Below are 24,598 nucleotides of genomic sequence, written 5' to 3'. Positions count from 1 at the left end.
TGTTTTCCTGGAAGGAAGGGAAAAGGAGATGTTGGGAGCACTGGAGGAATCTACCATCGCCTGTAATTTTGCTTGCTTTTGTTGTGGTTTCCTGGTTTCAGTGTCGGTCTCATCAACTCAGTTGGGGTGGCTTCTCTTATTATTTTGTTAGAAGGTGGGAACAGTTTTTATAAGGTGGGAATTACCTGTACCTTGAAATCGTGATAGAGTTTTCCTGTAAAACTAGCTAGGTTTGGCCGGGCGTGGTGGCTCACGCCTGTAATCCCAGCACTTTGGGAGGCCGAGGTGGGCTGATCACCTGAGGTTGGGAGTTCAAGACCAGCCTGACCAACATGGAGAAACCCCATCTCTTCTAAAAATACAAAGTTAGCCGGGCGTAGTGGCGCATGCTTGTAATCCCAGCTACTCAGGAGGCTGAGGCAGGGGAATCACTTGAACCCAGGAGTCAGAGGTTGCAGTGAGCCGAGATCGCGCCGCTGCACTCCGGCCTCCACAGCAAGAGTGAAACTCCATCTCAAAAACAAAACAAAACAAAAAACCTATCTAGGTTTAGTGCCATGTTTCTTTGGGTAGATTTTCGATTACTATTTCAACTTACAGCCATTGGTCAGGGTTTCACTACTCTTTGGCCATATTTGGGCAATTTATATGTTCTTAGAAAATGTTTCATTCTAGCTATTGGTTTAAAGCTGGGCCTCTGTGGTGCACTGTTATGATTTATAGAATTGTTCCTTGTAGTTTTATTTTCTCCTTTTGTCTTTATTTGGGTGTATCTGTGCCTTTTTTTCTTGAGCTTACTTAAAAAGGTTTGTTCTTTTTTTTTTGAACTAATCTTCTAAAAGAACCGGCTTCTGGTTTGACTGACAGTTGTTTCCCCTTTCATTAACCTGCACTATTATCTTTATTAATTCCTTCTTTCTGCTTTATTTATTCATCCTTGAGTTGAAAGTGTAGCTTATTCATTTTCAGTCTTTCTGGGTTTCTAGTGAATGAATTTAAGTCTGCATTTTAATATAGAGTATTTTTTATTTTCATTTGATTCAAATAGTTTCTCATTTCTACTTTGACTTTCTCTTTAATCCAAGAGTTATTTAAAACTGCTTTAAAATTTCCAGATGTGTGGATTTATTTAGGATGTATATTTAGTGCGGATTTTTTTTTTGGGTTACATTTAGTGAATGAATGCAGACTGTTTATCAATTTGGGAGATTTGTTAAAGTCTCTTTTGTAGCTTAATATGTAGTCAGCTTTTCTAAATTCCATGTGTGTTTGAAACGAGTATCTAGTCTCTATTTTACGAGGAAACACTTTTATTGAGGTTATTTCTTTCATGAGGTGACTTCTTGTAAATGTTGGATGGTTCTTGGTTCTGTGTTCATTCTTGCAGCTGGGATTTCCTGCTTTTCCGTTGAGCTGTGGGGAGGAGCTGGGGAGGAGCTGCAGGAGGGACTCTTATGCCGTGCACTGGACACGCTGTGTTCTTCAGTCACCTGCCAGCCTGCCCAGAACATGGCCCTGTGTCCCAGAGCCAGGCTTCCATACTCTGTCTTGCAGATGGAGAATGAGCCTGGCCCCAGGTCATTACCTCCACTGGGGGGTGGGCATGGTCAGGCAATGAGGAGTCCAAGCACAGCTGCTGTGGCAGCTCACACGCCCTGCCCGAGGCATCACTCTAGTGGCCTCTTCTGGGCCTCAGCTTCCCAGCTTCCCACCTGGGCATCCCCCAAGGGTTGGTCCCGCCTCCTGTAGTGGCAGTTGCCTGAGTGTGGCTGTGTCATCTGTCAATAGTGAAGATTTCCCTCTGCTCCTTTGCTTTCTATCTTTTAGGGCAGTGATCCCCAGGCTTTTTGGCACCAGGGACCAGTTTCATGGAAGACAATTTTTCCGTGGACAGGGGTGGGGAGATGGTTTTGGGATGATTCAAGCGCTTTCCATTTATAGTGCACTTTATTTCTATTATTATTACATTGCAATATATAATTAAATAATTCTACAACTCACCATGCAGAGTCAGTGGGAGCCCTGGAGCCTGTTTTCCTGCAACTAGACAGTCCCATCTGGGGGCGATGGGAGACAGTGACAGATCATCAGGCATTAGATTCTCATAAGAGGGTGCAACCTAGACCCCTCGCATGTGCAGTTCCCAATAGGGTTCATGCCCCTATGAGAATCAAATGCTGCACGGCTGATGTGACCGGAGACGGAGCTAAGACGGTAATGCCAGTTGATCAGGAGTGGCTGTAAACACAGATGAGGCTTTGCTTGCTTGCTGGCTGCTCACGTCCTGCTGTGCAGCCTGGGGGATGGGGAGGAGGGTGTGGGGGAGGGGGGTGGAGGACCCCTGTTTTAAGGATCCCTTTTGTGAGCAGAGCTGTGTATGTGTTTATCTTAAATATCTATTCTGTCATTCCTATTGGTATAGCAAGGAAGAGGCAGTCCACAGCATGTGTTCAGTCTGTCGGTCTCAAACCTAATTATCTGTCAATTTTATTCAAGTTGGAAGTGTGAAATTAAGCTCTCAATTTGGTGCCACTTTTTTTTTTTCGCCCAGGCTGGAGTGCACTGCTGTGATCTTAGCTCATTGCAACCTCTGCCTCCCAGGTTCAAGTGATTCTCCTGCCTCAGCCTCCCGAGTAGCTGGGATTACAGGCACCCACTACCACGCCCGGCTAATTTTTTTGTATTTCTAGTAGAGACAGGGTTTCACCATGTTTGGCCAGGCTGGTCTTGAACTCCTGACCTCAGGTGATCCACCTGCCTCGGCCTCCCAAAGTGCTGGGATTATAGGAGTGAGTGACTGTGCCCGGCCCTGGTGCCACTATTTTTTTTTAAATAAAGACATGAAAAGCCACAAGATTTCAGATAACAAAGCAATTAACCGAGTAATAGAATGAGCACTTTCAGGACTCTGTAAAAGCTATTTTATTTGTGAATTAATTTTTGAAAAATTTTACCCTGAGTCTTCAAAACTTTGTATATTTCTGTGGTTACTGACATTAGTGACATTTCTTTTTGATTTGTCCCTGTCTTCTCTAACATATTTATATTATACATCAACCTGGAAAAATTTCATGTTCAGCCCTTTAGAGTTGCCTGATGATGAAAATCACAAATGACATATTAATAATCTGAACAAAGAATAGAAAGTGAACCAGACATAGCACCAGTGACTGTGCTTAGAAGTGGATTAAGAGGCCAGGTGCGGTGGCTCACACCTGTAATCCCAGCACTTTGGGAGGCTGAGGCAGGTGGATCATGAGGTCAAGAGATCGAGACCATCCTGGCCAACATGTTGAAACCCCATCTCTACTAAAAATACAAAAAGTTAGCCAGGTGTGGTGGTGGGCGCCTTTAGTCCCAGCTACTCGAGAGACTGAGGCAGGAGAATCACTTGAACCTGGGAGGCAGAGGTTGCATTGAGCTGAGATTGCGCCACTGTACTCCAACCTGGCGACAGAGTGAGAGACTCCATCTCAAAAAAAAAAAAAAAAAAGAAGTGGATTAAGAATCCTAGCTACTGTCAGTTTAATCCTTTTTTTAAGTCACTAATATTTTAATATAAAAAGTAAGCTTTTACTTTTCCTCATAAATGTTTTTCACATCATCATTCTTTGCAGAAAATTTAAAGATTACAACCAGGTGAAAAGAAGAGAAATAAATTATACCATAATTTATTATGAAAAAAAGACAATTATACTGTATTAGTTGACATCATTCCAGACTCTTAAATACACATTTGTCCACATACACACAATTTTACCAAAAAGAGTTTACCTCGTCACTGTTTTGTTACCTTTTTTTTTTAATTATAGACATTATTTTTTAGAACAATTTTAGACTTACGGAATTATTGCCAAGGTAGGACAGACAGTTCCCATGTTACCCCTGCCGCCCCCACATGCACACACACGCAGGCACATGCACACACATGGACACGCACGTGCACACACACACATGTGGGCACATGTGCACACATGCATGCTTGCACACACACACATGCATACACATACACACATGTACACACGCATACACACACGTCCAGATTTCCCAATTAACATCATCTAACATGACTGCAGTATATTTGTTGCAATTAATGAAGCAATTTTAATACACTGTTACTAACTCAAATCCATGCTTTCACTGTCTTTATTTTTTACCTACTGACATGTTCTGTTTCAGGATCCCATCCAGGATATGACATTACATTTAGTTGTCATATTTCCTTAGGCTGCTCTTGGCTGTGACAGTTTCTTAGACTTTCCTTGTTTTTGATGACCTTGACAGCTTTGAGAAGCACTGGTCAAGTATTTGTAGAATGTTCCTCCATTGGAAGTGTCTGATGTTTGTGTCATGATGAGATTGGGGTTATGCATTTTGGGGAGGAAGACCACAGAAGTGAAGTACCATTCTCATGACGTCCTATCAAAATTACATGTTCTTAATATCAGCGTGACTTGTCACTGTTGATGTTGACCTTGATCACCTGGCTGGTGTTCGTCAGGTTTCTCCACTGTAAAGTTACTTTCTTTTTCCTCTTTCCATACTGGACTCTTTGGAAGGAAGTCACTACACGCAGCCCACACTTAAGGAGCAGGGGCTGGGTGTGGGGGCCCACGCCTGTAATCCCAGCACTTTGGTAGGCTGTGGCTGGAGGATCACTTGAGCCTAGGATTTGAGACCAGCCTGGGCAACGTTGTGAGACCCCATCGCTATAAAAAATAAAAAATTAGCCAGGATAAGGTAATGACCTGAAGAACGCATGAAGAAGGTGACTGGGGAACTGGCCATGCTCTATTTCCTGACCTGGGTGCTAATTATACACGTGTGTTCAGTTTGTGAGAATTCAGTGAGCTGTACACTCAAATATTTATAAATCAGTCATAAACATCAATAGGCAGAATAGAAAGTCCAAATATAGACCCATCTCAACTGATGTTCTTCAAAGGTGCCAAGACAATTCAATGATGGGGAAAAAAAGATAGCCTTGTCTAGACTGGAAAATAGGAAATCCAGCCAGAATGAATGGGATATCCTTATGAAAAGAGAATAATAATAAATCTCAACCCTTACCTCACATCATACACAAAAATTGACCTGTGTGTGATACTCTGAGCTGTTGTTACACATGACACTGATGACACCTAATGTGTGGGTTTTTTTTTTTTTCCACATCAATCCCAGTTCTGATGCTAACTGGCTATTCTACAGTTCGATTCAATCCCAACACTTAACTCCCCAGAATTAGCCAAGACCCCACAGGTTAAGAGCTCAGTCCCATAAGACTACTCCTACCTTATCCATGAGTTGCAAATCAAAGGTTGTCACCTATTCTTCTGACTAATAAATAAATCGGGGGTTCCCTTTGCAGGTTCAATAATTTGCTAGAGGCCTGTAATCCTGTAATCCCAGCACTTTGGGAGGCTGAGGCAGGCGGATCACTTGAGGCCAGGAGTTCAAGCCCAGCCTAAGCAACAGACTGAGATCCCATCTCTACAAAAAATTAAACAGAATTGGCCAGGCTTGGTGGCGCATGCCTGTAGTCCCAGCTACTCGGGGAGGCTGAGGTGGGAGGATCGCTTGAACCTGGGAGATTGAGGCTGCAGTGAGCTGTGATTGTGCCACTGCACTCCAGCCTGGGTGACAGAGTGAGACCCTGTCTCAAAATAATAATAATTTCCTAGAATGGCTCCAGGAGTCAGGAAAACACTACTTACTACTGCTGCTTTATTATAAAAGATACAACTCCGGAACACACAAATGGAAGTGATGCACAGGGCCAGGTATAGGGGAAGGGGCTCGGGGCTTTTCCACGTCCTCTCTGGGCAGGACACACTCCCAGCGTCTCGATGCACTAACCAATATGGACGCTCTCTGATTCCCATTGTTTAGGAGTTTGAATGGTTGTTTCACTTTAGGCGTGATTGATTAAATTGTTGGCCACTGGTGATTGAGCTCAACCTCACGTTCCTTCCTGAAGGTCAGAGGGTGGGGCTGAAATTCCAACCCTCTCATCATGCCTTCGTCTTTCTGGTGACCAGCCTCCATCCTGAAGCTATCTAGGGCCCCCAACGACCAGTCTTCTCATTAATACACAGAAGACACTTCTCACTCTGGAGATTCCAGCAGTCTTAGAAAGTATGTGCCAGCAACTGGGACAAAAATCGAATATTATTTCACAATTGTTTCCCCATTTACTTGTTGGTTGACATTGGATTATAGTTTTTGGCTATTATGAATAAACCTGCTGTGAACTCTCATATACAGGTGTTTTGTGGATATATGTTTTCATTTCTTTGTTTCTTTGTTTGTTTGGAGGCTAGAGTGCAGTGGTGTGATCTCTCAGCTCGCTGCAACCTCTGCAACCCTCTGGGTTCAAGCAATTCTCCTGCCTCAGCCTCCCAAATATCTGGGATTGCAGGCACCCGCCACCACGCCCAGCTAATTTTAAAAATATTTTTAGTAGAGGTGGGATTTCACCATGTTAGCCAGGCGAGTCTGGAACTCCTGACCTGAAGTGATCTGCTCGCCTCAGCCTCCCAAAGTGCTGGGATTACAGGCATGAGCCACCGCAGCTGACCTGTTATCATTGCTTTGGATAAAGACCTAGGAATAGAATTATTAGGTCATAGAGTAGATTGTAAACTCAACAGTTCTGTAAAGTAACTGTTCCATTTTATACCTCCACAGGCAATGCATAAGAGTTGTAGCACCTCCATCTCCTTGTCAGCACCTCTACCTCCTTGTCAGCACTTAGTATTGTCAGTCTTTTTAATTTTAGCAATTCTAGTAGGTATGTGGTGGTACCTTTCTGTGGTTTTCATGTGCATTGTGCGTTGTACCAATGATTACTGATACTGAGCATGTTTTTGTGTGCTTATTGGCCATGTGATGTCTTCCTTGGTAAGGTGTCTATTTAAAAAAATGTTAATTTTAAAATTTTTTATAGAGATAGGGTCTCACTGTTTTGCCCAGGCTGGTCTTGAACACCTGGACACAAGTGATCCTCCCACCTTGGCTTCCCAGTGTTGGGATTACAGGCGTGAGCTGCCGTGCCCAGCCAAATACCAATTTTTTAATTGGTTTGGGTTTTGTTTTGTGTTTTCTTTCTTTTTTTTTTTTATTATTGAGTTGTAGAGTTCTTTATTCTAGATGCAGGTCTTTTGTCAGTCATATGGATTGTGAATATTTTCTCCCAGTCTCTTGCCCTTTCATTTTCCTAACGGTATCTAGTTTTTATGTTATTGTATTTAATTTTTATGTTTCTGCTCCATTTGAGGTCAATTTTTGTGTATGATGTGAGGTAAGGGTTGAGATTTATTATTATTCTCTTTTCATAAGGATATCCCATTCATTCTGGCTGGATTTCCTATTTTCCAGTCTAGACAAGGCTATCTTTTTTTCCCCATCATTGAATTGTCTTGGCACCTTTGAAGAACATCAGTTGAGATGGGTCTATATTTGGACTTTCTATTCTGCCTGTTGATGTTTATGACTGATTTATAAATATTTGAGTGTACAGCTCACTGAATTCTCACAAACTGAACACACGTGTATAATTAGCACCCAGGTCAGGAAACAGAGCATGGCCAGTTCCCCAGTCACCTTCTTCATGCGTCCTTCAGGTCATTACCTTATCCTGCTAAAGGATAATCACTAGCCTAACTTTAACAGCATATATTAGTTCTGTCTGCTTTTGTACTTTATATAAGTGGCATTGTATGAAATGTATTGTCTTGTGGCTTTCATTGAATATTATGTTTGTGAGATTCACAAATGTATGTGTCGTTAGGATCTGCCATTCTCATTGCTGTATAGTATTCCATTTTGTGATGACCACAACTTTTTTATTGTTTGTACTGTTGATGGACATCTCAATGGTTCTCAGTTCTAAAACTGAGTACAATCAAACAGTACAATCAATAAAGGAACTATTAGGAACTGTGCTACTATTATTTATTATCCTTTTACTACATGGTGAGCATATATCTGTGCATTTGCATTGAGGACATACCTAAGGGTGAAATTGCTGGGTCATGATCAATTTTTTTTTTTTTTTGTGATGGAATCTCACTCTGTCACCCAAGCTGGAGTGCGGTGGCATGATTTCAGCTCCTTGCAACCTCTGCCCCCTGGGTTCAAGCAATTCTCCTGCCTCAGCCTCCCGAGTAGCTGGGATTATAGGTGCATGCCACCATACCCAGCTAATTCTTTATATTTTTGGTAGAGATGGGATTTCACCATGTTGGCCAGGCTAGTCTTGAACTCCTAACCTCAAGTGATCCACCCGCCTTGGCCTCCCAAAGTGTTGGGATTACAGGCGTGAGCCACCGCATCTGGTTGATTTTTTTTTTTTTATGATCTTATGAATCTATTGTTAGCTACATAGACTGGAAACGTTTAATGTTGTGACAAATTTTTTCTTTTTTTTTTTGAGACGGAGTCTCCCTGTTGCCCAGGCTGGAGTGCAGTGGTGCAATCTGGACTCACTGCAACCCACGCCTCCCAGGTTCAAGCAATTCTCCTGCCTCAGCCTCCCAAGTAGCTGGGATTACAGGTGCCCAACACCAGGCCCAGCTAACTTTTTTTGTATTTTTAATGGAGATGGGGGTTTTACCATTTTGGCCAGGCTGGTCTCGAACTCCTGACCTTGTGATCCACCCGCCTTGGCCTCCCAAAGTGCTGGGATTACAGGCGTGAGCCACCGAAATGTTTTCATTCCTAATGCTCAGTTGTCTTGATGAAGTAGCATGAGTCAGTGAATGCTGTGGTTTTCATTGAGGAGATGGATCAGTTCTTATCTCCATCACTAACTTTGCCAGGTCACCTTGAGCTGTTGCTTAATCTGTCTGATCTTCTATTTTCCTTCTATGCTCAATCAAATTGAGCATAATTATTTTACCCTGATTTGTACTGTGATGTGAATAATGATTAGCCAAATAATTATATGGCTTTTATGATAAAACCAGGCACAATCATACTGTTAAATACTTCAGTGTTATGGAAGTAGCACTATAAAATGATAAATAGGAAAGGAATTATAAGGCACTTTGTTTTAGAAGATTGTGTGTATTTCCTGGGGTTTTCATAGCCACGTGTGGGGTTTTTGCAGTTATTACCTTGCTAAACTTCATCCTCACCTTTGGATTTTCTTTTCTTTTCTTTTTTTGAGAAAGAATTTCGCTCTGTCTCCAGGCTGGAGTCCAATAGCACAATCTTGGCTCACTGCAGCCTTCGTCCCCCAGGTTCAAGTGATTCTTCTGCCTCAACCTCCCCAGTAGCTAGGATTATAGGCTTGTGCCACCACGCCTGGCTAATTTTGTATTTTTAGTAGTGATGGGGTTTCACTGTGTTGGTCAGGCTGGTCTCAAACTCCTGACCTCAGGTGATCCACCTGCCTTGGCCTCCCAAAGTGCTGGTGAGCCACCACGCCTGGCCGCCTTTAGATTTTCTGTTGATCTTTCTATGTGTCGAATTAATACTGCCTCAGGTGGACATGTTGACTCACACCTGGAATTCCAGCACTTCAGGAGGCTGAGGCAGAAGGATTGCTGAGACCAAGAGTTTGAGACCAGCCTGGGCAACATAGCAAGATCCTATCTCTATAAAATAATAATACTGCCTCATTTGGTAGAACACAGAGAGAGAAAATGCTGACATTGCTTTCTCTTGCTATTACTTATGATTACTTTTTTTCCCTTTCTTCTTCTTATTTATTTCTTCTTTTAAAGAGACAGCCTCGCCAGGCGCGGTGGCTCACGCTTGTAATCCCAGCACTTTGGGAGGCCGAGGCGGGCGGATCACGAGGTCAGGAGATCGAGACCACGGTGAAACCCCGTCTCTACTGAAAATGCAAAAAATTAGCCGGGCGTGGTGGCGGGCGCCTGTAGTCCCAGCTACTCGGAGAGGCTGAGGCAGGAGAATGGCGTGAACCCGGGAGGCGGAGCTTGCAGTGAGCCAAGATTGTGCCACTGCACTCCAGCCTGGGTGACAGAGCAAGACTCCGTCTCAAAAAAAAAAAAAAAAGAGACAGCCTCTCATTCTGTTGCCCAGGCTGGAGTGCAGTGGTGCACTCATAGCTTACTGCAGGCTTGAACTCTTGGGTTCAAGTAGTTCTCCTCCCTCAGCCTCCTGAGTAGCTGGGAGCACAGGTACAAACCACTGAACTGGCTAATTTTTAATTTTTTTTTTTTTTTTAAGATACAGTGTCTTGTTCCGTTGCTCAGGGGTGGTCTCCAACTCCTGGGCTCAAGGAATCTTCCTGCCTCGGCCTCCCAAAGTGCTGGGATTACAGGCATGAGCCGCCGAGTCTGGCCTTGCCCTTGTTCTTCTGTAAAACATTCCACTGTGTTTATTTAAGACAGAAACATTATCTGGAGATAGAAATTGTCCTATACAGACAGACTTTAATGAGACACTTTTCTTACCTTCCAAAGCAAAGGTGTTAGCCTATAATACTTCAGAAAAAAACAAACAAAAGAAAACAATAGCTTTGGCAATCGCTTCCTGTGTGGGACCTGTCTTCTTTCTCCATCCAGGAAGAGCCCCTACTTCAGGGGCTGCAGATTCTGTGAGGGTGGTGGGAAAAATAACATTTTAATGTTAAAAAATAGAGAGTGATCCCCAGTTATCGGTTTTCTTGGAATGTGATGGTGTAGCAAATCCTTGAAGATCATCCCTTAAGATGTAAAAATGATGGTTCCTTCATGAGAGCTTTGTTCAAATAAAAACTTCCGTGTCCTGTTTTTGGCCGGGTGCGGCGGCTCATGCGTGTAATCCCAGCACTTTGTGAGGCCGAGGCGGGTGGATCACCTGAGGTCAGGAGTTCGAGACCAGCCTGGCCAACATGGCGAAACCTCGTCTCTACTAAAAATACAAAAATTAGCTGGGCATGGTGGCACATGCCTGTAATCCCAGCTACTAGGGGGGCTGAGGCAGGAGGATCGCTTGAACCCGGGAGGTGGAGGTTGCAATGAGCCGAGATTGTGCCACTGCACTCCAGCCTGGGCAACAGAGCAAGACTCCATATAAAAAAAAAAAAAGTTCCAAATGCCCTCTGGACTTTAGTACTTGTATTTTGACATGTACTTTATTACTCCCTCATTATAATAATACTTCTGCTTTGAACCTGCAGAATATATATATATATATTATTTCCGAAGAACCAGATCTGCCAGGCAGTAGTGTGCAAAGCTTCCAGGCTCTCAACTCCTTGTGGAACATGGCATAGGAGTCAGACACATCACATTGTGGCGCTTGCAAAACAGTTGTTTTCATACATTCATTCAAGCAGGCAATTATTCATTGATTTCAACAAACATTGATCAAGCGCTAATTTCTGCCAGGGCCTGTGCTTCCGTGCTAGGAATGTAACAGTTGAGAAGGCAGCCTCTGCCTTCTTGATGCTTACATTCTAGTGGGTTAATTACACAGTTAAAAAAAAAAAAAAAAAAAAAGGTCATTGCCTAATACCATTTAACAAATATGTTTAAAGTCAACTGCATGTGCCAGGCACTGTTTCAGCCTCTGGGGAGACAGTGGTTAATAATAAAAGACACAGTGCTTGCTTCAGTGGAGCTCGGCATTAAGAAGAATGCAAATAAAGAAAGGGTTTAATTTCAGGCTCTGCAAAGAGCTATGATGATGCCACATTAATGTAGAGTGGGATGGAGGTGCAGCAGAGATGCCTTCACCCATGAATTGGGAAAAAATCCATCTGCCTGTGTGTCCATGTCCCGCATCCTATGAGAATAAGAAGAGAATAGTGTATATAGAAGAGCTTTCTGGACTAGAAAGGATCACACAGATAGTGTTTGGTGCTGGCAGGGAACCCGTGGGAACAGGCAGCAGGTGGCACATCCCCACCTCGTCCTTGGGGCTCAGTTGTGCCTCATAGGAGAGACAGTTTCTGCCACAACAGCTCTGCCTAACCCTGCCACGTTTGGGGATATGATCTGAATTCTGCCACACTTCTGATGGCAAATAGCTCACATGATTTCGTCATTTATTTTTAATTTAGTGCAATTGTAGAAGATGAACTGTAACATCCATATTTTAAGCAAACAGGTGTTTTGAAAACTTACCTCAGGACTGTCGCTTTACCAGATATCTGTTCCCACCTCCAAAGCCAATAGGCAGGGCTGGTGGGTGCTGAAGTGTGTTTTGTTAACTTAGACAGTTTTCCCCGCAGGAAGAAATCATTTGATCATTTAATGGTGTCGGAATAGTGGAAACGTGTATGTGTCTTGTGTATGCATAAACTTACTGAGCAAGATTGGAAAGAAGTGTTTGTTTCAGTCACAGATAATGGAATAGAGTTCAGTTCTCCTGTATGGGCTTGACATTTTTGGCATTTGAATCTGTTGATATAACTGAAATGTGATTTTTTTTTCCTTCAATGCAAATTTGAAGATATCCCAAATTTGTATCAGAATTGACAGATCAGTGGCTCTGGTACAGTGGCCTTGGAAGTGGCACAGCACTTTGGGAGGCTGAGGTGGGGGGATCGCTTAAGCTCAGTTTGAGACCAGCCTGGGCAACATAGTGAAACCTTGTCCCCACAAGAAATTAAAAAATTAGTCAGGGGTGGTGGTGCATGCCTTGTAGTCCCAGGTACTCAGGAGGCTGTGGTGGGAGCATCACTGGAGCCCAGGAGTTTGAGACTGCAGTGAGCTATGTTCGTGCCACTGCATTCTAGCTTGGGCGACAGAGCGAAACCCTGGCCCAGAAAATAAATGAATGAATGAATGGATGGATGGATGCTTCCTCCCTCAGAGGGGCCTAACTTAGCTGGGGAACAAAGCCACCTGTATGGGAAGTAATTGAATACTAAACTATATGATTCTCAAAGTAAATAGGATTAAAAAAAGGGAGCTGATCACTGATGGTTAGAGTTGTAATTCCCAGAGCAGTCAAAACATTTATGTACATGTGGGGATCAGTATAATATTGCCCAATTTTTATTTTGCCAAGTCACTGCTCTGTCACCATTTTTTGTTACCTCTTACATTAAAGAAAGGACATTTTAACATGAAAAAAGCAGGAAAGACATAACATCAGAACAAAGAACAGCCACTTAAAATTAGTTTCGTTTTATGAAAACCCTGCTTACATTGTCCTTATCTTTTTGGTTTTGGTGCTAGTGAAAATGTCATCACAGACTGACATTTGGGAAACACTGGCTTGAGTGAAGCTTCACTGACAAAATGCCTGGCCTGGACCCTCAATGTAGGGCCCAGCAAAGAGAGAGGGGGATTGGCTGATGGGTTAAGAAGCAAGAATAAACTCTTGGAGGTAGCCGGGGTGGGTAAAGGGGGCTAATCCAAGCTATACCTTGAGGAATAATGGGGAATAAATGTGTTATTAGGGAATGGGAAATCTTGATACCCAGGGAGAAACTCAGATTCACAGTAAAATATAATACAGTCATTAGAGATTTCGTTGTTGGTGTTGTTGAGGTTTTTGCATAAGAACGTGAAAATGGCATTCAAAAGATTGATCCGGGCCGGGCACAGTGGCTCAAGCCCGTAATCTCAGCACTTGGGGAGGCTGAGGCAGGAGGATCACTGGAGGCCAGGTGTTTGAGAGCAGCCTGGGAAACATAGTGAGACCTTGTTTCTACAGAAATTTTTTAAAAACAGGAAAATTAGCTGAGCATAGTGGTGCATGCCTATAGTCGCAGCTACTCAGGAGGCCGAGGTGGGAGGATCACTTGAGCCCAGGAGTTTTGAGGCTGCAGTCAGCCATGATTGTGCCCCTGCACTCTAGACTGGGCAAAGAGTGAGCTCTTGCCTCTACAGATACAAAAAAAGATTGATGTAGTGGCTAAATGTCTTGTGGACCAGGGAGGCTTCCATCAGGGAGGGCGCAGTTGTGTGTAGGTGATGCCAAGAAGAGAGTGGTTATAAAAATCTGGAACAGACAAATTCAAGAGACATTCAGAAGAAGACAGTGATAGGATGTGGAGACACAGAAATATAAGAAGAAGAGAGGAATAACAACATTGCAGTGAAAGTTTCTAGCCACAGGCTAGAGAAACAGTAGTATTGACACAAATTAGAAACTTTCTCAAGATTGAATAAAGTATTAAATTTTTGCTGTAGTTCATTGTTGGAGTGGGTGAAACCACAAGTAGTATTTTTTTGGTAGGGGGGATAGTCTCACTCTGTCGCCCAGGCTGGAGTGCAGTGGCATGATCTTGGCTCACTGCAACCTCCACCTCCCAGATTCAAGCAATTTTCCTGCCTCAGTCTCCCGACTAGCTAGGATTACAGGCACCCAGCACTACACCCGGCTAATTGTTTTGCATTTTTAATAGAGACGGGGTTTCACCATGCTGGCCAGGCTGGTCTGGAACTCCTGGCCTCATGTGATCCACCTGCCTCGGCCTCAGCCTCCCAAAGTGCTGGGATTACAGGCGTGAGCCACCGCGCCCGACCTCAAGTAGTATTTGTATAACCCTGTATTTTGCCAGGTAAAAGCTTGTTTTACTAACTGCATGTACCTCATGTTAGCAAAACACTTCCTTTCCATGTATTCAAGTGCTTCGTGAACACTATGTAATTTGCTTTGACCATATTCCCAACATTAGGAAAACTATGGGATGTGATTAGGAAATTATGGGAGGTAAGAGGAATGATCTGGCTAAGGTAGAGGGGTGCTTCAGGGTTGGAACTGAAGAAACCATGCATTGGTCCACACTGAAAAATAAACTCAGTTTTCTGGAAATGTGTCTTTTGTTAATTGCTATATCCCCAGAACCTCACCGTATTGGTACATAAATGTATTTTTTAAAAAACAATAGATCTAAGGCCGGGCCCAGCCTGTAATCCCGGGCTCACACCTGTAATCCTAGCACTTTGGGAGGCCGAGGCGGGTGCATCATGAGGTCAAAAGTTTGAGACCAGCCTGACCAATATGGTGAAACCCCGTCTCTACTAAAAATAAAAAAATTAGCCGGGCATGGTGGTGTGCGTCTGTAATCCCAGCTACTCAGGAAGCTGAGGCAGGAGAATCACTTGAACCCAGCAGGTGGAGCTTGCATTGAGCCGACATCACGCCACTGCACTCCAGCCTGGGTGACAGAGCGAGACTCCGTCTCAAAAAAAAAAAAAAAAAATCTAAATAGAATGAGATTTTATAATGTCTAATGAATTACCTTTTATTCATATATCTCTAGAGTGGACCAAATTCCATGTCCTGATCAAAAAGCTATTTTAGTAGGAGAAATCATATACCATTAACTTAACCACATTCAGAATGACCCTAAATGATCCTTATAGAGAATTGAAGCAAATTTCTTCTTTCCTTTTTTTTTTTTCTTTTTCTTTTTGAGACAGAGTCTCACTCTGTCACCCAGGCTGGAGTGCAGTGGTGTGGTCATAGCTCACTGCAGTCTCGACCTTTCCAGGCTCAGGTGAGCCTCCCATCTCTGCCTTCCAAGTGGCTGGGACTACAGTCGCCTACCACCTTGCCTTGCTAATTTTTGTATTTTTTTGTAGAGATCTTGCCATGTTGCCCAGGCTGGTCTCCAACTCCTGAGCTAAAGCGATCCCACCTGCCTCAGTCTCCCAAAGTGCTGGGATTACAGGCATGAGCCATTGTGTCTGGCCAAAGCAAAATTTTCTTTGTGCTAACACTGCTGAGACCTTTCTCCACTTCATGATGTAACCAAATTCCACTGGAATTAGCCTTAAACTCAAACATTGTATGAGCAAAGATTAATATTTGTGAGACATGTGACCAGGATTATTCTATTCAGAAGCAATCTAGCACCAGCACCTCCGAAAACCAGGGCCCAGAATTGGTGGCTAATATTTGAGACTGCACAGGGAGGTGGGGAGGGATCGGAGGCTCACAAGGCTAGAGTTTTGCAAGGGGAAGCCACTGGAGAATTTTAAAAGGAAGACAGACATGAGATTTAAGTCTTGAAACGGTCACTTCATCATAGCTTGTGTTGGGAGCTTGGACAAGGGTGGAGATGCTAAGAAGGTAACGTATTTGAGATTGAGAGGAAAGAAGGAGAACATGTAGTCTTCTCGCTTGTGGCTTTTTTTTTTTTTTTTTTTTTTTTTTTTGACGGGATCTCGCTCTGTCACCAGGCTGGAGTGCAGTGGCGCAATCTCAGCTCACTGCAACCTCTGCCTCCCAGGTTCAAGCGATTCTCCTGCTTCAACCTCCCGAATAGCTGGGACTACAGGCACGCGCCTCCACGCCCAGCTAATTTTTGTATTTTTAGTAGAGACGGGGTTTCACCATGTTGGCCAGGATGGTCTCAATCTCTTGACCTTGTGATCTGCCCACCTCAGCCTCCCAAAGTGCTGGGATTACAGGAGTGAGCCACCGTGCCTGGCCTCGTTTATGCCTTTGATGGGGGCTGCTAAGGTCTCTGAACTGACAGATCCTGGGAGAGGACCAGGTTTCTAGTCAGATTGGGAAGAACTTCAGTCTTGGACACTTTGAATTTTATATGAGAGCTGTTGAGATATTCCAAGCTTTGGAAAAGAAAAGGAAAACTGAAGCAAACAGAACATTATAGGCCCATGTGAAGAGGGCCCAAATAAATGGGTGATTTCAAATTAATGTGAGAAAACTAATAGCTCGTCTATATCCAAATAACAATGAGAAAATGCAACAAAAGGAATGATTCCATTCACAATAGTAACAAAAAATACCCGAAGAATCCACCCAAATAGAAATGTGCAAGACTTTTATGAAATACTTTAAAATCTCAGCTGGTTGCAGCAGCTCACATCTGTAATCCCAGCATTTTGGGAGGCCGAGGCTGGTGGATTGCTTGAACCCAGGAGTTTCGGACCAGCCTGGGCAACATACTGAGACCCCGTCTCTACAAAAAAATTATCCAAGTGTGCTGGTGTTTATCTGCGGTCCCAGCTCCTTGGGAGGCTGTGGTGGGAGGCTCATCTGGGCCTGGGAAGCTCGAGGCTGCAGTGAGCTGTGATCGCACCACTGCACTCCAGCCTGGGCGACAGAGACTCTGTCTCAAAAAAGAGAAAAAACAACCCAACTCACTTAAGGGCATCAAAAAACTTAATAAAGGGATAAATATGTTACATTCAAGAATGAGAATACTCAATATTGTAAACAGGCAAAAAATTTCCTCATTTACTTATGAAGTCATTTTTTAAAAACTTGCTCAAAATGATTCTAAATGTTAATGGGAAAAATAAGCACATGAGACTAGCCAGGCAAATGCTAGACAAACAGTAATGATGAGGTTTTGGGGCTGTGGATTTTCTATTTTACACATTTCCATATTTTCAAGTATGTACTTTGTAATTAGAGTAACAAGAAATGAAACAGCAGCAGGAGGTGTAATTAATAGTGATCTATCCACTAAAAAGACTGAGGTGGAAAGGAAGGCTATAAAGATTACATTACTCTGAAGAAGAAATATTGCTATTGACTATACAGAAATATTATCAAGGAATACTGATTATCAAGGAATACTACAAACAAGTGTATGCCAGCACTTGTGGCATACAACACTTGTGGCATATGACACTTGTGGCATACAACGGGTGCAATCAACAAACATCTACAAAGACACAAACTACTAAGGCTGAAGAAGAAACGGAAAAATCTGAATAGACTTATAAAAAGTCACGAGATGAACAAACTTCTGGAAATTCACAAACTACCAGGGCTGATTGAAGAAGAAATGGAAAAATCTGACTAGATCTATAAAAAGTAAAGAGATTAGATTAGTAATTTAAAACACTTCTCACAAAGAAAATGAAAAGCCCAGGCCTAGAGGCCGTCACTGGTGAACTCTACCCACCGTTAAAGAAGAATTAATACCAATTCTTCACAAATTCTTCCAAAACAAAACAAAAAGACGAGGAGGAGGAGGGAATATTTCCCAGCTCATTTTATGAGGGCGGTATCACTCTGATACCAAAACTAGATAGCCTATGAAGGAAAGGAAAATACAAACCAATATCCCTTATGAATGTAGATGTGAAATTCCTCAACAAAATACTAGCAAACTGAATATAGCGACATATTAAAAGGATTGTGTACCATGGCCAAGTTGAGTTTATCTCACAACGCAGGATTGGTTTAATAATTAATGTCACACACCGCATCAATAGACAAAGGCCAAACACCAAAACGGCATCTCAACACATGTAGAAAAAGCATTTGACAAAATCTAACACCACTTTGTGATGTCAAGTAATCCGCCCACCTCAGCCTCCCAGAGTGTGCTGGGTGGCATGTGCCTGTAATCCTAGCTACTGGGGAGGCTGAGGCAAGAGGATTGCTTGAACCCAGGAGTTCGAGGGTGCAGTGAGCTATGATCATGCCACTGCACTCCAGCCTGGGCAACAGAGCAAGACCCTGTCTCTGAAAAAACAAAGTATATTGATAAACCCATTTGAATGTGTTTAAGATTGTTAGTTTAAACTGGGTATGGCCTTTCTTTTTGGGATGATAGAAATGTTCTAAAATTGATTGTAATGACAGTTGTCCAACCCATGAGTATACTAAAAACCACTGTATTGTACACTTTAAATGGGTGAATTGTGTGGTATATAAATTGTATCTTGGCTGGGCATGGTGGCCTATGCCTGTAATCCCAGCACTTTGGGAGGCGAAGGTGGGAGGATTGCTTGAGGCCAGGAGCTTGGGACCAGCCTGGGCAACGTAGTGAAAGCCTGTCTCTTTAAAAAAAGAAGTTAGCTGGGTGTGGTGGTGTGTGCCTGTAGTCCCAGCAACTCGAGAGCCTGAGGCTGGAGGATCCCTAGAGCCCAGGGGTTTGAGGCTACAGTGAGCTATGATTGTGCCACTGCACTCCAGCCTGGGGTGACGGAGTGAGACCCTGTCTCTTTATATATATGTATCTTGATTATATATCTATATAAATATATATATCTTGATAAAGCTATATATAGCTTATCACTTATGACATTATTCACTTAGTTTTATAAAAACTAAGTGAAACTTGGCAGAACAATATCTATTATGTGAACACATTTTTGTAAAATATAAGTTCTTAATAAACATAATAGTGTTAAAATTGAGGACAATTTGTGAAGCAGTACAAAAGACAAAAGCACCTCAGTGTCTCCCTGACACAGTCACTTTCATTGTGTAGCAAGCAGGTCCAGTGACAAACTGTCTTAACAGTAATTGATACTACCTCATCACTCATTAATAAAATAATAAGAGCCTTAATTGCATTCTTTCTATACATCAACACTGTGCTTAGTTCTTTTTTTTTGGAGACAGAGTCTCGCTCTGTCGCCCAGGCTAGAGTGCAGTGGCGTGATCTCGGCTCACTGCAACCTCTGCCTCCTGGGTTCAAGTGATTCTCCTGCCTCAGCCTCTGGAGTAGCTGGGATTACAGGCATGCGCTACCACACCCAGCTAATTTTTGTATTTTAGTAGAGATGGGGTTTCTCCATGTTGGCCAGGCTGGTCTTGAACTCCTGACCTCAGGTCATCTGCCCACCTCAGCCTCCCAAAGTGCTGGGATTACAGGCGTGAGCCACCATGCCCAGCCAGTGCTAAGTTCTTAACATGCATTTTATCATTTTTTGTTCACACCACCCTGATGATGGCCCCATATATTTTTTTTTTTTACCACCTTCCCCTTGCTTACTATTTTCCAACATATCAAAGTTTACATTTACAAAATTGTATTATCAGAATAAAAAATTGCATAGCTTCTTCTGTCATTAGCGGTACCTATAAGGATAAATAGTTCAGGTCTTTGAGTTGGTTTTTATGTGATCGTATGCAGTATAAGAGAATATCGGTAGGCTGGGTGCAGTGGTTCAAGCCTGTAAACCCAGCACTCTGGGAGACCAAGGTGGGAGGACCGCTTGAGGCCAGGAGTTCAGGACTAGCCTGGGCAATATAGTGAGACCCTAGCTCTACAAAAATAAGAAAATTTAGCCAGGTGTGGCAGCGTGTGCCTATAATCCTAGCTACTGGGAGGGCTGAGGCAAGAGGATTGCTTGATCCCAGGAGTTCGAGGCTGCAGTGAGCTATGATCATGCCACTGCACTCCAGCCTGGGCAACAGCAAGACCTTGTCTCTTAAAAAAAAAAAAAAAGTATATTGATAAACTCATCTGAATGGGTTTAAGATTTTTAAAGCATTTTGTATTTGTTACAGTTGATCTTCAGTTTGAGGAGAAAACACTTTTTAGATGGTTGTCCATTTTTTGTTTCATGTGACACTAGATTTGAAAGTCAAATCTTTGGCAAAGCTAATTTTTTGAGTCTTTTTGTTCGGGCGTAAATATAGATTAGCTATTATGGAAATCTCGTCTTTAATGCTAACCTGAGTAATTTTTCTTTGTTTTTAGTGTTATGTGCCAAGAACCTTGCAAAGAAAGACTTTTTCAGTAAGTAAACACTTATTTTTTTCCCTCTTATAATGTTATGCATGTATTTCTGAAATTTTAAACTTTAAAAAAAGATTGGGTGTATTCCAAAGTTTTGCCCTTTACTTAATAGAAATCCATGGTTCCCCAAACTTTATTTCTCGGTTGACTACAACATGGGGGTTCCTTAGCGGAAAGACACAGAGCTTATAAATCATACCCCAAAACCTGTCTTTCATTTCCTATTCTGGTCACCCCCACTTTTTTCTGCCACTCTACCTATTAGAATATTGCTTTCTGCTGGATGATGGATTCTCAGCTCTAGTACAAATGAAATACTTTTGTATAAAACAACTGGATTTGCATACAATTGTTAATCAGATTTTACCAATTAAATCACATTTACAACACCCTGTAATTAAAGGAATTGCAAAAATAGAGACTCCTTTTCTAAAGGAAGGAATCACTCCTTAAGAAAGTCACCTAGTATCTGGTCAGTGCCTGCAGCATTAAATTCTTCACACGCTTTCTGATCCTCACAGGACATCTTTCAGTTCTTGAGTGGTATTATTCGTGCTTTCAAGATGAAGAAACTTAGGCTCAAAGGCTTTCTCCAGGTAGCCAGGAAGCTCCAGCGTCGTGGCTTGTGTCCATCTCTCTCTCTGACAGCTGTCCACTTTGCCACCTGTCAGATCTAATAAACCTGTCTGATCCATTCTCTAGCATTTAGGGACTTACCGAATTAAGGCCTGGTGAAGACTCGCTTCCATAGATAAGACAGGCAAAGATCAGTAAACAAATTTCGGGGCATTATTAATTTTTAGAAAGTCTAAATACAATTACTTTCAGACACTTTCCCCCCTACTTCATTAGCCCCACTTTAATAGAAATTTGAATGTAAGCCTTTTTTTTTTTTTAGTCACTTTCTTTTCTATCCTCTAAAAATCTGAGTATGGAGGCATACTAGGCTGTCTTAGAAAGCTCAATAGACATAACTTATTTTGCTGATTGAAATTATCCTGAAATTAGAGAACACGAATTGTGTGTTCTATGTCACATGGATGGATGTGAGGTCTCATCTAGGTGTGGGTCTCCTCTCTCCTCTAGGGCTCCCCGACCCTTTTGCAAAGATTGTCGTGGATGGGTCTGGGCAGTGCCACTCAACCGACACTGTGAAAAACACATTGGACCCAAAGTGGAACCAGCACTATGATCTGTGAGTTGAATGTTCTGTAAGCCCCATGGGGAGCGGCAAGAAAGCAGGTGTCTAGCTTTTAGGAGAAAACGTTTAAGAAAAAAAAAAAAAAGGATGACTATTGATAACAAAAGTGGTGGCCAAATGAATGTCTATGTTGCCTAATTTTAGAATTTATGTACTTGGAAGTTCTTGCATTTGCCATTTTCTTTTTTTCTTTTTCTTTTTTGAGACAGAGTCTCACTCTGTCACCCAGGCTGGAGTGCAGCGGCGTGATCTCGGCTCACCGCAACCTCCGCCTCCTGGGTACAAGTGATTCTCCTACCTCAGCCTCCCAAGTAGCTGGGATTATGGACATACGCCACCACACCCAGCTAATTTTTGTATTTTTTGGTAGAGACGGGGTTTCACCATGTTGGCCAGGCTGGTCTTGAACTCCTGACCTCAAGTGATCCTCCCACCTTAGCCTCCCAAAGTGTTGGGATTACAGGCGTGAGCCACTGTGCCTGACTGCATTTGGCATTTTCATAGATTTTTATGGTTTGCTTTTGTACCTGTGATCCTCAAACTTTTCAATCTCCTGGCCATCTTAGCAGAAAAAAAGGCTGTAGTTTGTGAACTCCACATGCTACTGTTTTTCAGCAAAACCCTAAACCTAGTTGTAGTTTCTACCTAAAAAATGCGTTTGTTTTTTTTTTTTTGGAGATGGAGTCTTGCTTTGTCGCCCAGGCTAGAGTGTGCAGTGGCGTGATCTCGGCTCACTGCGACCTCCACCTCCTGGATTCAAGTGATTCTCCTGCCTCAGCCTCCCAAGTAGCTGAGATTACAGGCACCCACCACCACGCCCAACTAATTTTTGTATTTTTAGTAGAGAGGGGGTTTCACCATCTTGGCCAGGCTGGTCTCGTACTCCTGACCTCGTGATCCACCCGCCTCGGCCTCCCAAAGTGCTGGGATTACAGGCTTGAGCCACTGTACCAGGCCTAAAAAATGCATTATTATGACTGTATGTTTCTGTTGACTTTGAAAATTTTTGCTTTTTAGTACATATATATTTTCTGCAAGAGAAAATATAGTTTTATGTGATCAAAGCCATCAGAAAATTTCTTATATTCATTCAAAAACTGGATTGTACTTTGAAGACCACTATTTTATTTTATTTTTAAATTTAATTTAATTTTTCTTTCAAACAGAGCCTTGCTCTGTTGCCCAGGCTGGAGCACAGTGGTGCAATCTGGGCTTACTGCAACCTCCTCCTCCTGGGTTCAAGCGATTCTCGTTCTTCAGCCTCCTGAGTAGCTGTGATTACAGGTACCCGCCACCATGCCTGGTTAATTTTTATATTTTTAGTAGAGACAGGTTTCACCATGTTGGCCAGGCTGGTCTTGACCTTCTGACCTCAGGTGATCCACCTTGGCCTCCCAAAGTGCTGGAATTATAGGTGTGAGCCACTGCGCCCAGCTGTGAAGACTACTATTTTATATGCACCCATGTTTTCATGTTCCTACTGAGATATTTTCATCAAAGTAATCCTGAAAGATTATTGTCTTTTAATTAATACAAATTATACTGTATTTGGGTGGGATTTTTAAGAATTATATTCTAAGATTCAGTTTCAGTGACACTGAGGCTGTGTAAGTGGGTTCAGTTCCTCTCTCCTTTGACTTGGAGTGACAGTAAATGGAGGTTTAATGTCTTAGTGTCCTCTTGTTTACTTTGAATAGATCCGTAGGTTTGTAAGTAGTCCCTTGTCGCAAACCAGTATTCTATATCAAACCTAATTGGTGAGAATTTATGAATCATGTTACTGTCCTAGGCGACTATTAAAATAGAGTAAATTCGCCAGGTGCAGTGGCTCACACCTATAATCCAAGCACTTTGGGAGGCCGAGGCAGGTGGATCACCTGAGGTCAGGAGGTTGAGACCAGCCTGGCCAACATGGTGAAACCCCGTCTCTACTAAAAATACAAAAATTAGCCAGGTGTGTTGGCAGGTGCCTGTAATCTCAGCTGCTGGGGAGGCTGAGGCAGGAGAATTCCTTGAACCCAGGAGACAGGTTGCAGTGAGCTGAGACTGTGCCATTGCACTCCGGCCTGGGCGACAAGAGCAAAATTATTTCTCAAAATAAATAAATACAAAATAAAATATAGTAAGTCTGTTATAAGATTATTATTATCATGTGGTTATCTACATTTGCCCCTTCCATAAGGAGCAAAGTAGTTTTTCTTCCCAGCCTGTTGAAATTAATGGATACGTATTTATTAAATGCCTGTTACATGTGTAATACGGAGGCAACATTATTTTATAAGGTTTCTTAGAGAGAAAATCTCAATGAGATATCATAATTCAGAAATACAATTAAAAGCTGGGCATGGTAGCTCATGCCTGTAATCCCAGCACTTTGGGAGGCCAAAGCAGGCAGATCACCTGAGGTTAGGAGTTCAAGACCAACCTGGCCACATGGCGAAACCCCACCTCTACTAAAAATACAGAAATTAGCCGGGCATGGTGATGTACTCCTGTAGTCCCAGCTACGCGGAAGGCTGAGGCAGGAGAATCACTTAAACTTGGGAGGCGGAAGTTGCAGTGAGCTGAGATCATGCAACTGCACTCCAGCCTGGGGGCAACAGAGCAGGATTCCATCTCAAAAAAAAAAAAAAAGAAACACAATTAAAAATGAGTTTTGCGCTTTCTTTCCAGATATGTTGGGAAAACGGATTCGATAACCATTAGCGTGTGGAACCACAAGAAAATTCACAAGAAACAGGGAGCTGGCTTCCTGGGCTGTGTGCGGCTGCTCTCCAATGCCATCAGCAGATTAAAAGATACTGGATGTAAGAACCAAACGCTTTCCTGCCTCTTAATGCAACCGAAGAAAGCTTAGGAGGCATCATTTTTTGTTTTGATCGCTGAATACTGAATTCCTGCCTTCCTCCCTAGTTCATGTTCCTTGGGTTAAGTTTTGAATTGTTTGTTTACAGACCAGCGTTTGGATCTATGCAAACTAAACCCCTCAGATACTGATGCAGTTCGTGGCCAGATAGTGGGTAAGA

General features: G+C 42.7%; 1 protein-coding gene across 3 annotated transcripts in view; it reads left to right on the top strand.

The window, feature by feature from the left end:
* The window catches only part of SMURF1 (SMAD specific E3 ubiquitin protein ligase 1), a 116,292-nt gene that overhangs the window by 61,894 nt on the left and 29,800 nt on the right, over window positions 1-24,598 (top strand). For all 3 annotated transcript variants that reach the window (XM_030796109.1, XM_030796107.1, XM_030796110.1), the window contains exons 2-5: window positions 20,333-20,371; window positions 21,458-21,566; window positions 24,246-24,379; window positions 24,527-24,592. In XM_030796109.1, coding sequence (XP_030651969.1) covers window positions 20,333-20,371; window positions 21,458-21,566; window positions 24,246-24,379; window positions 24,527-24,592 — 348 coding nt within the window. The remainder of the gene's footprint in view (window positions 1-20,332; window positions 20,372-21,457; window positions 21,567-24,245; window positions 24,380-24,526; window positions 24,593-24,598) is intronic.

This window comes from Nomascus leucogenys, chromosome 17 (assembly GCF_006542625.1).
Source record: "Nomascus leucogenys isolate Asia chromosome 17, Asia_NLE_v1, whole genome shotgun sequence".
Classification (NCBI taxonomy): domain Eukaryota; kingdom Metazoa; phylum Chordata; class Mammalia; order Primates; family Hylobatidae; genus Nomascus; species Nomascus leucogenys.
The sequence above is the reverse complement of the archived record's forward strand: the minus strand, read 5'-3'. Positions and strand labels throughout refer to the sequence as shown.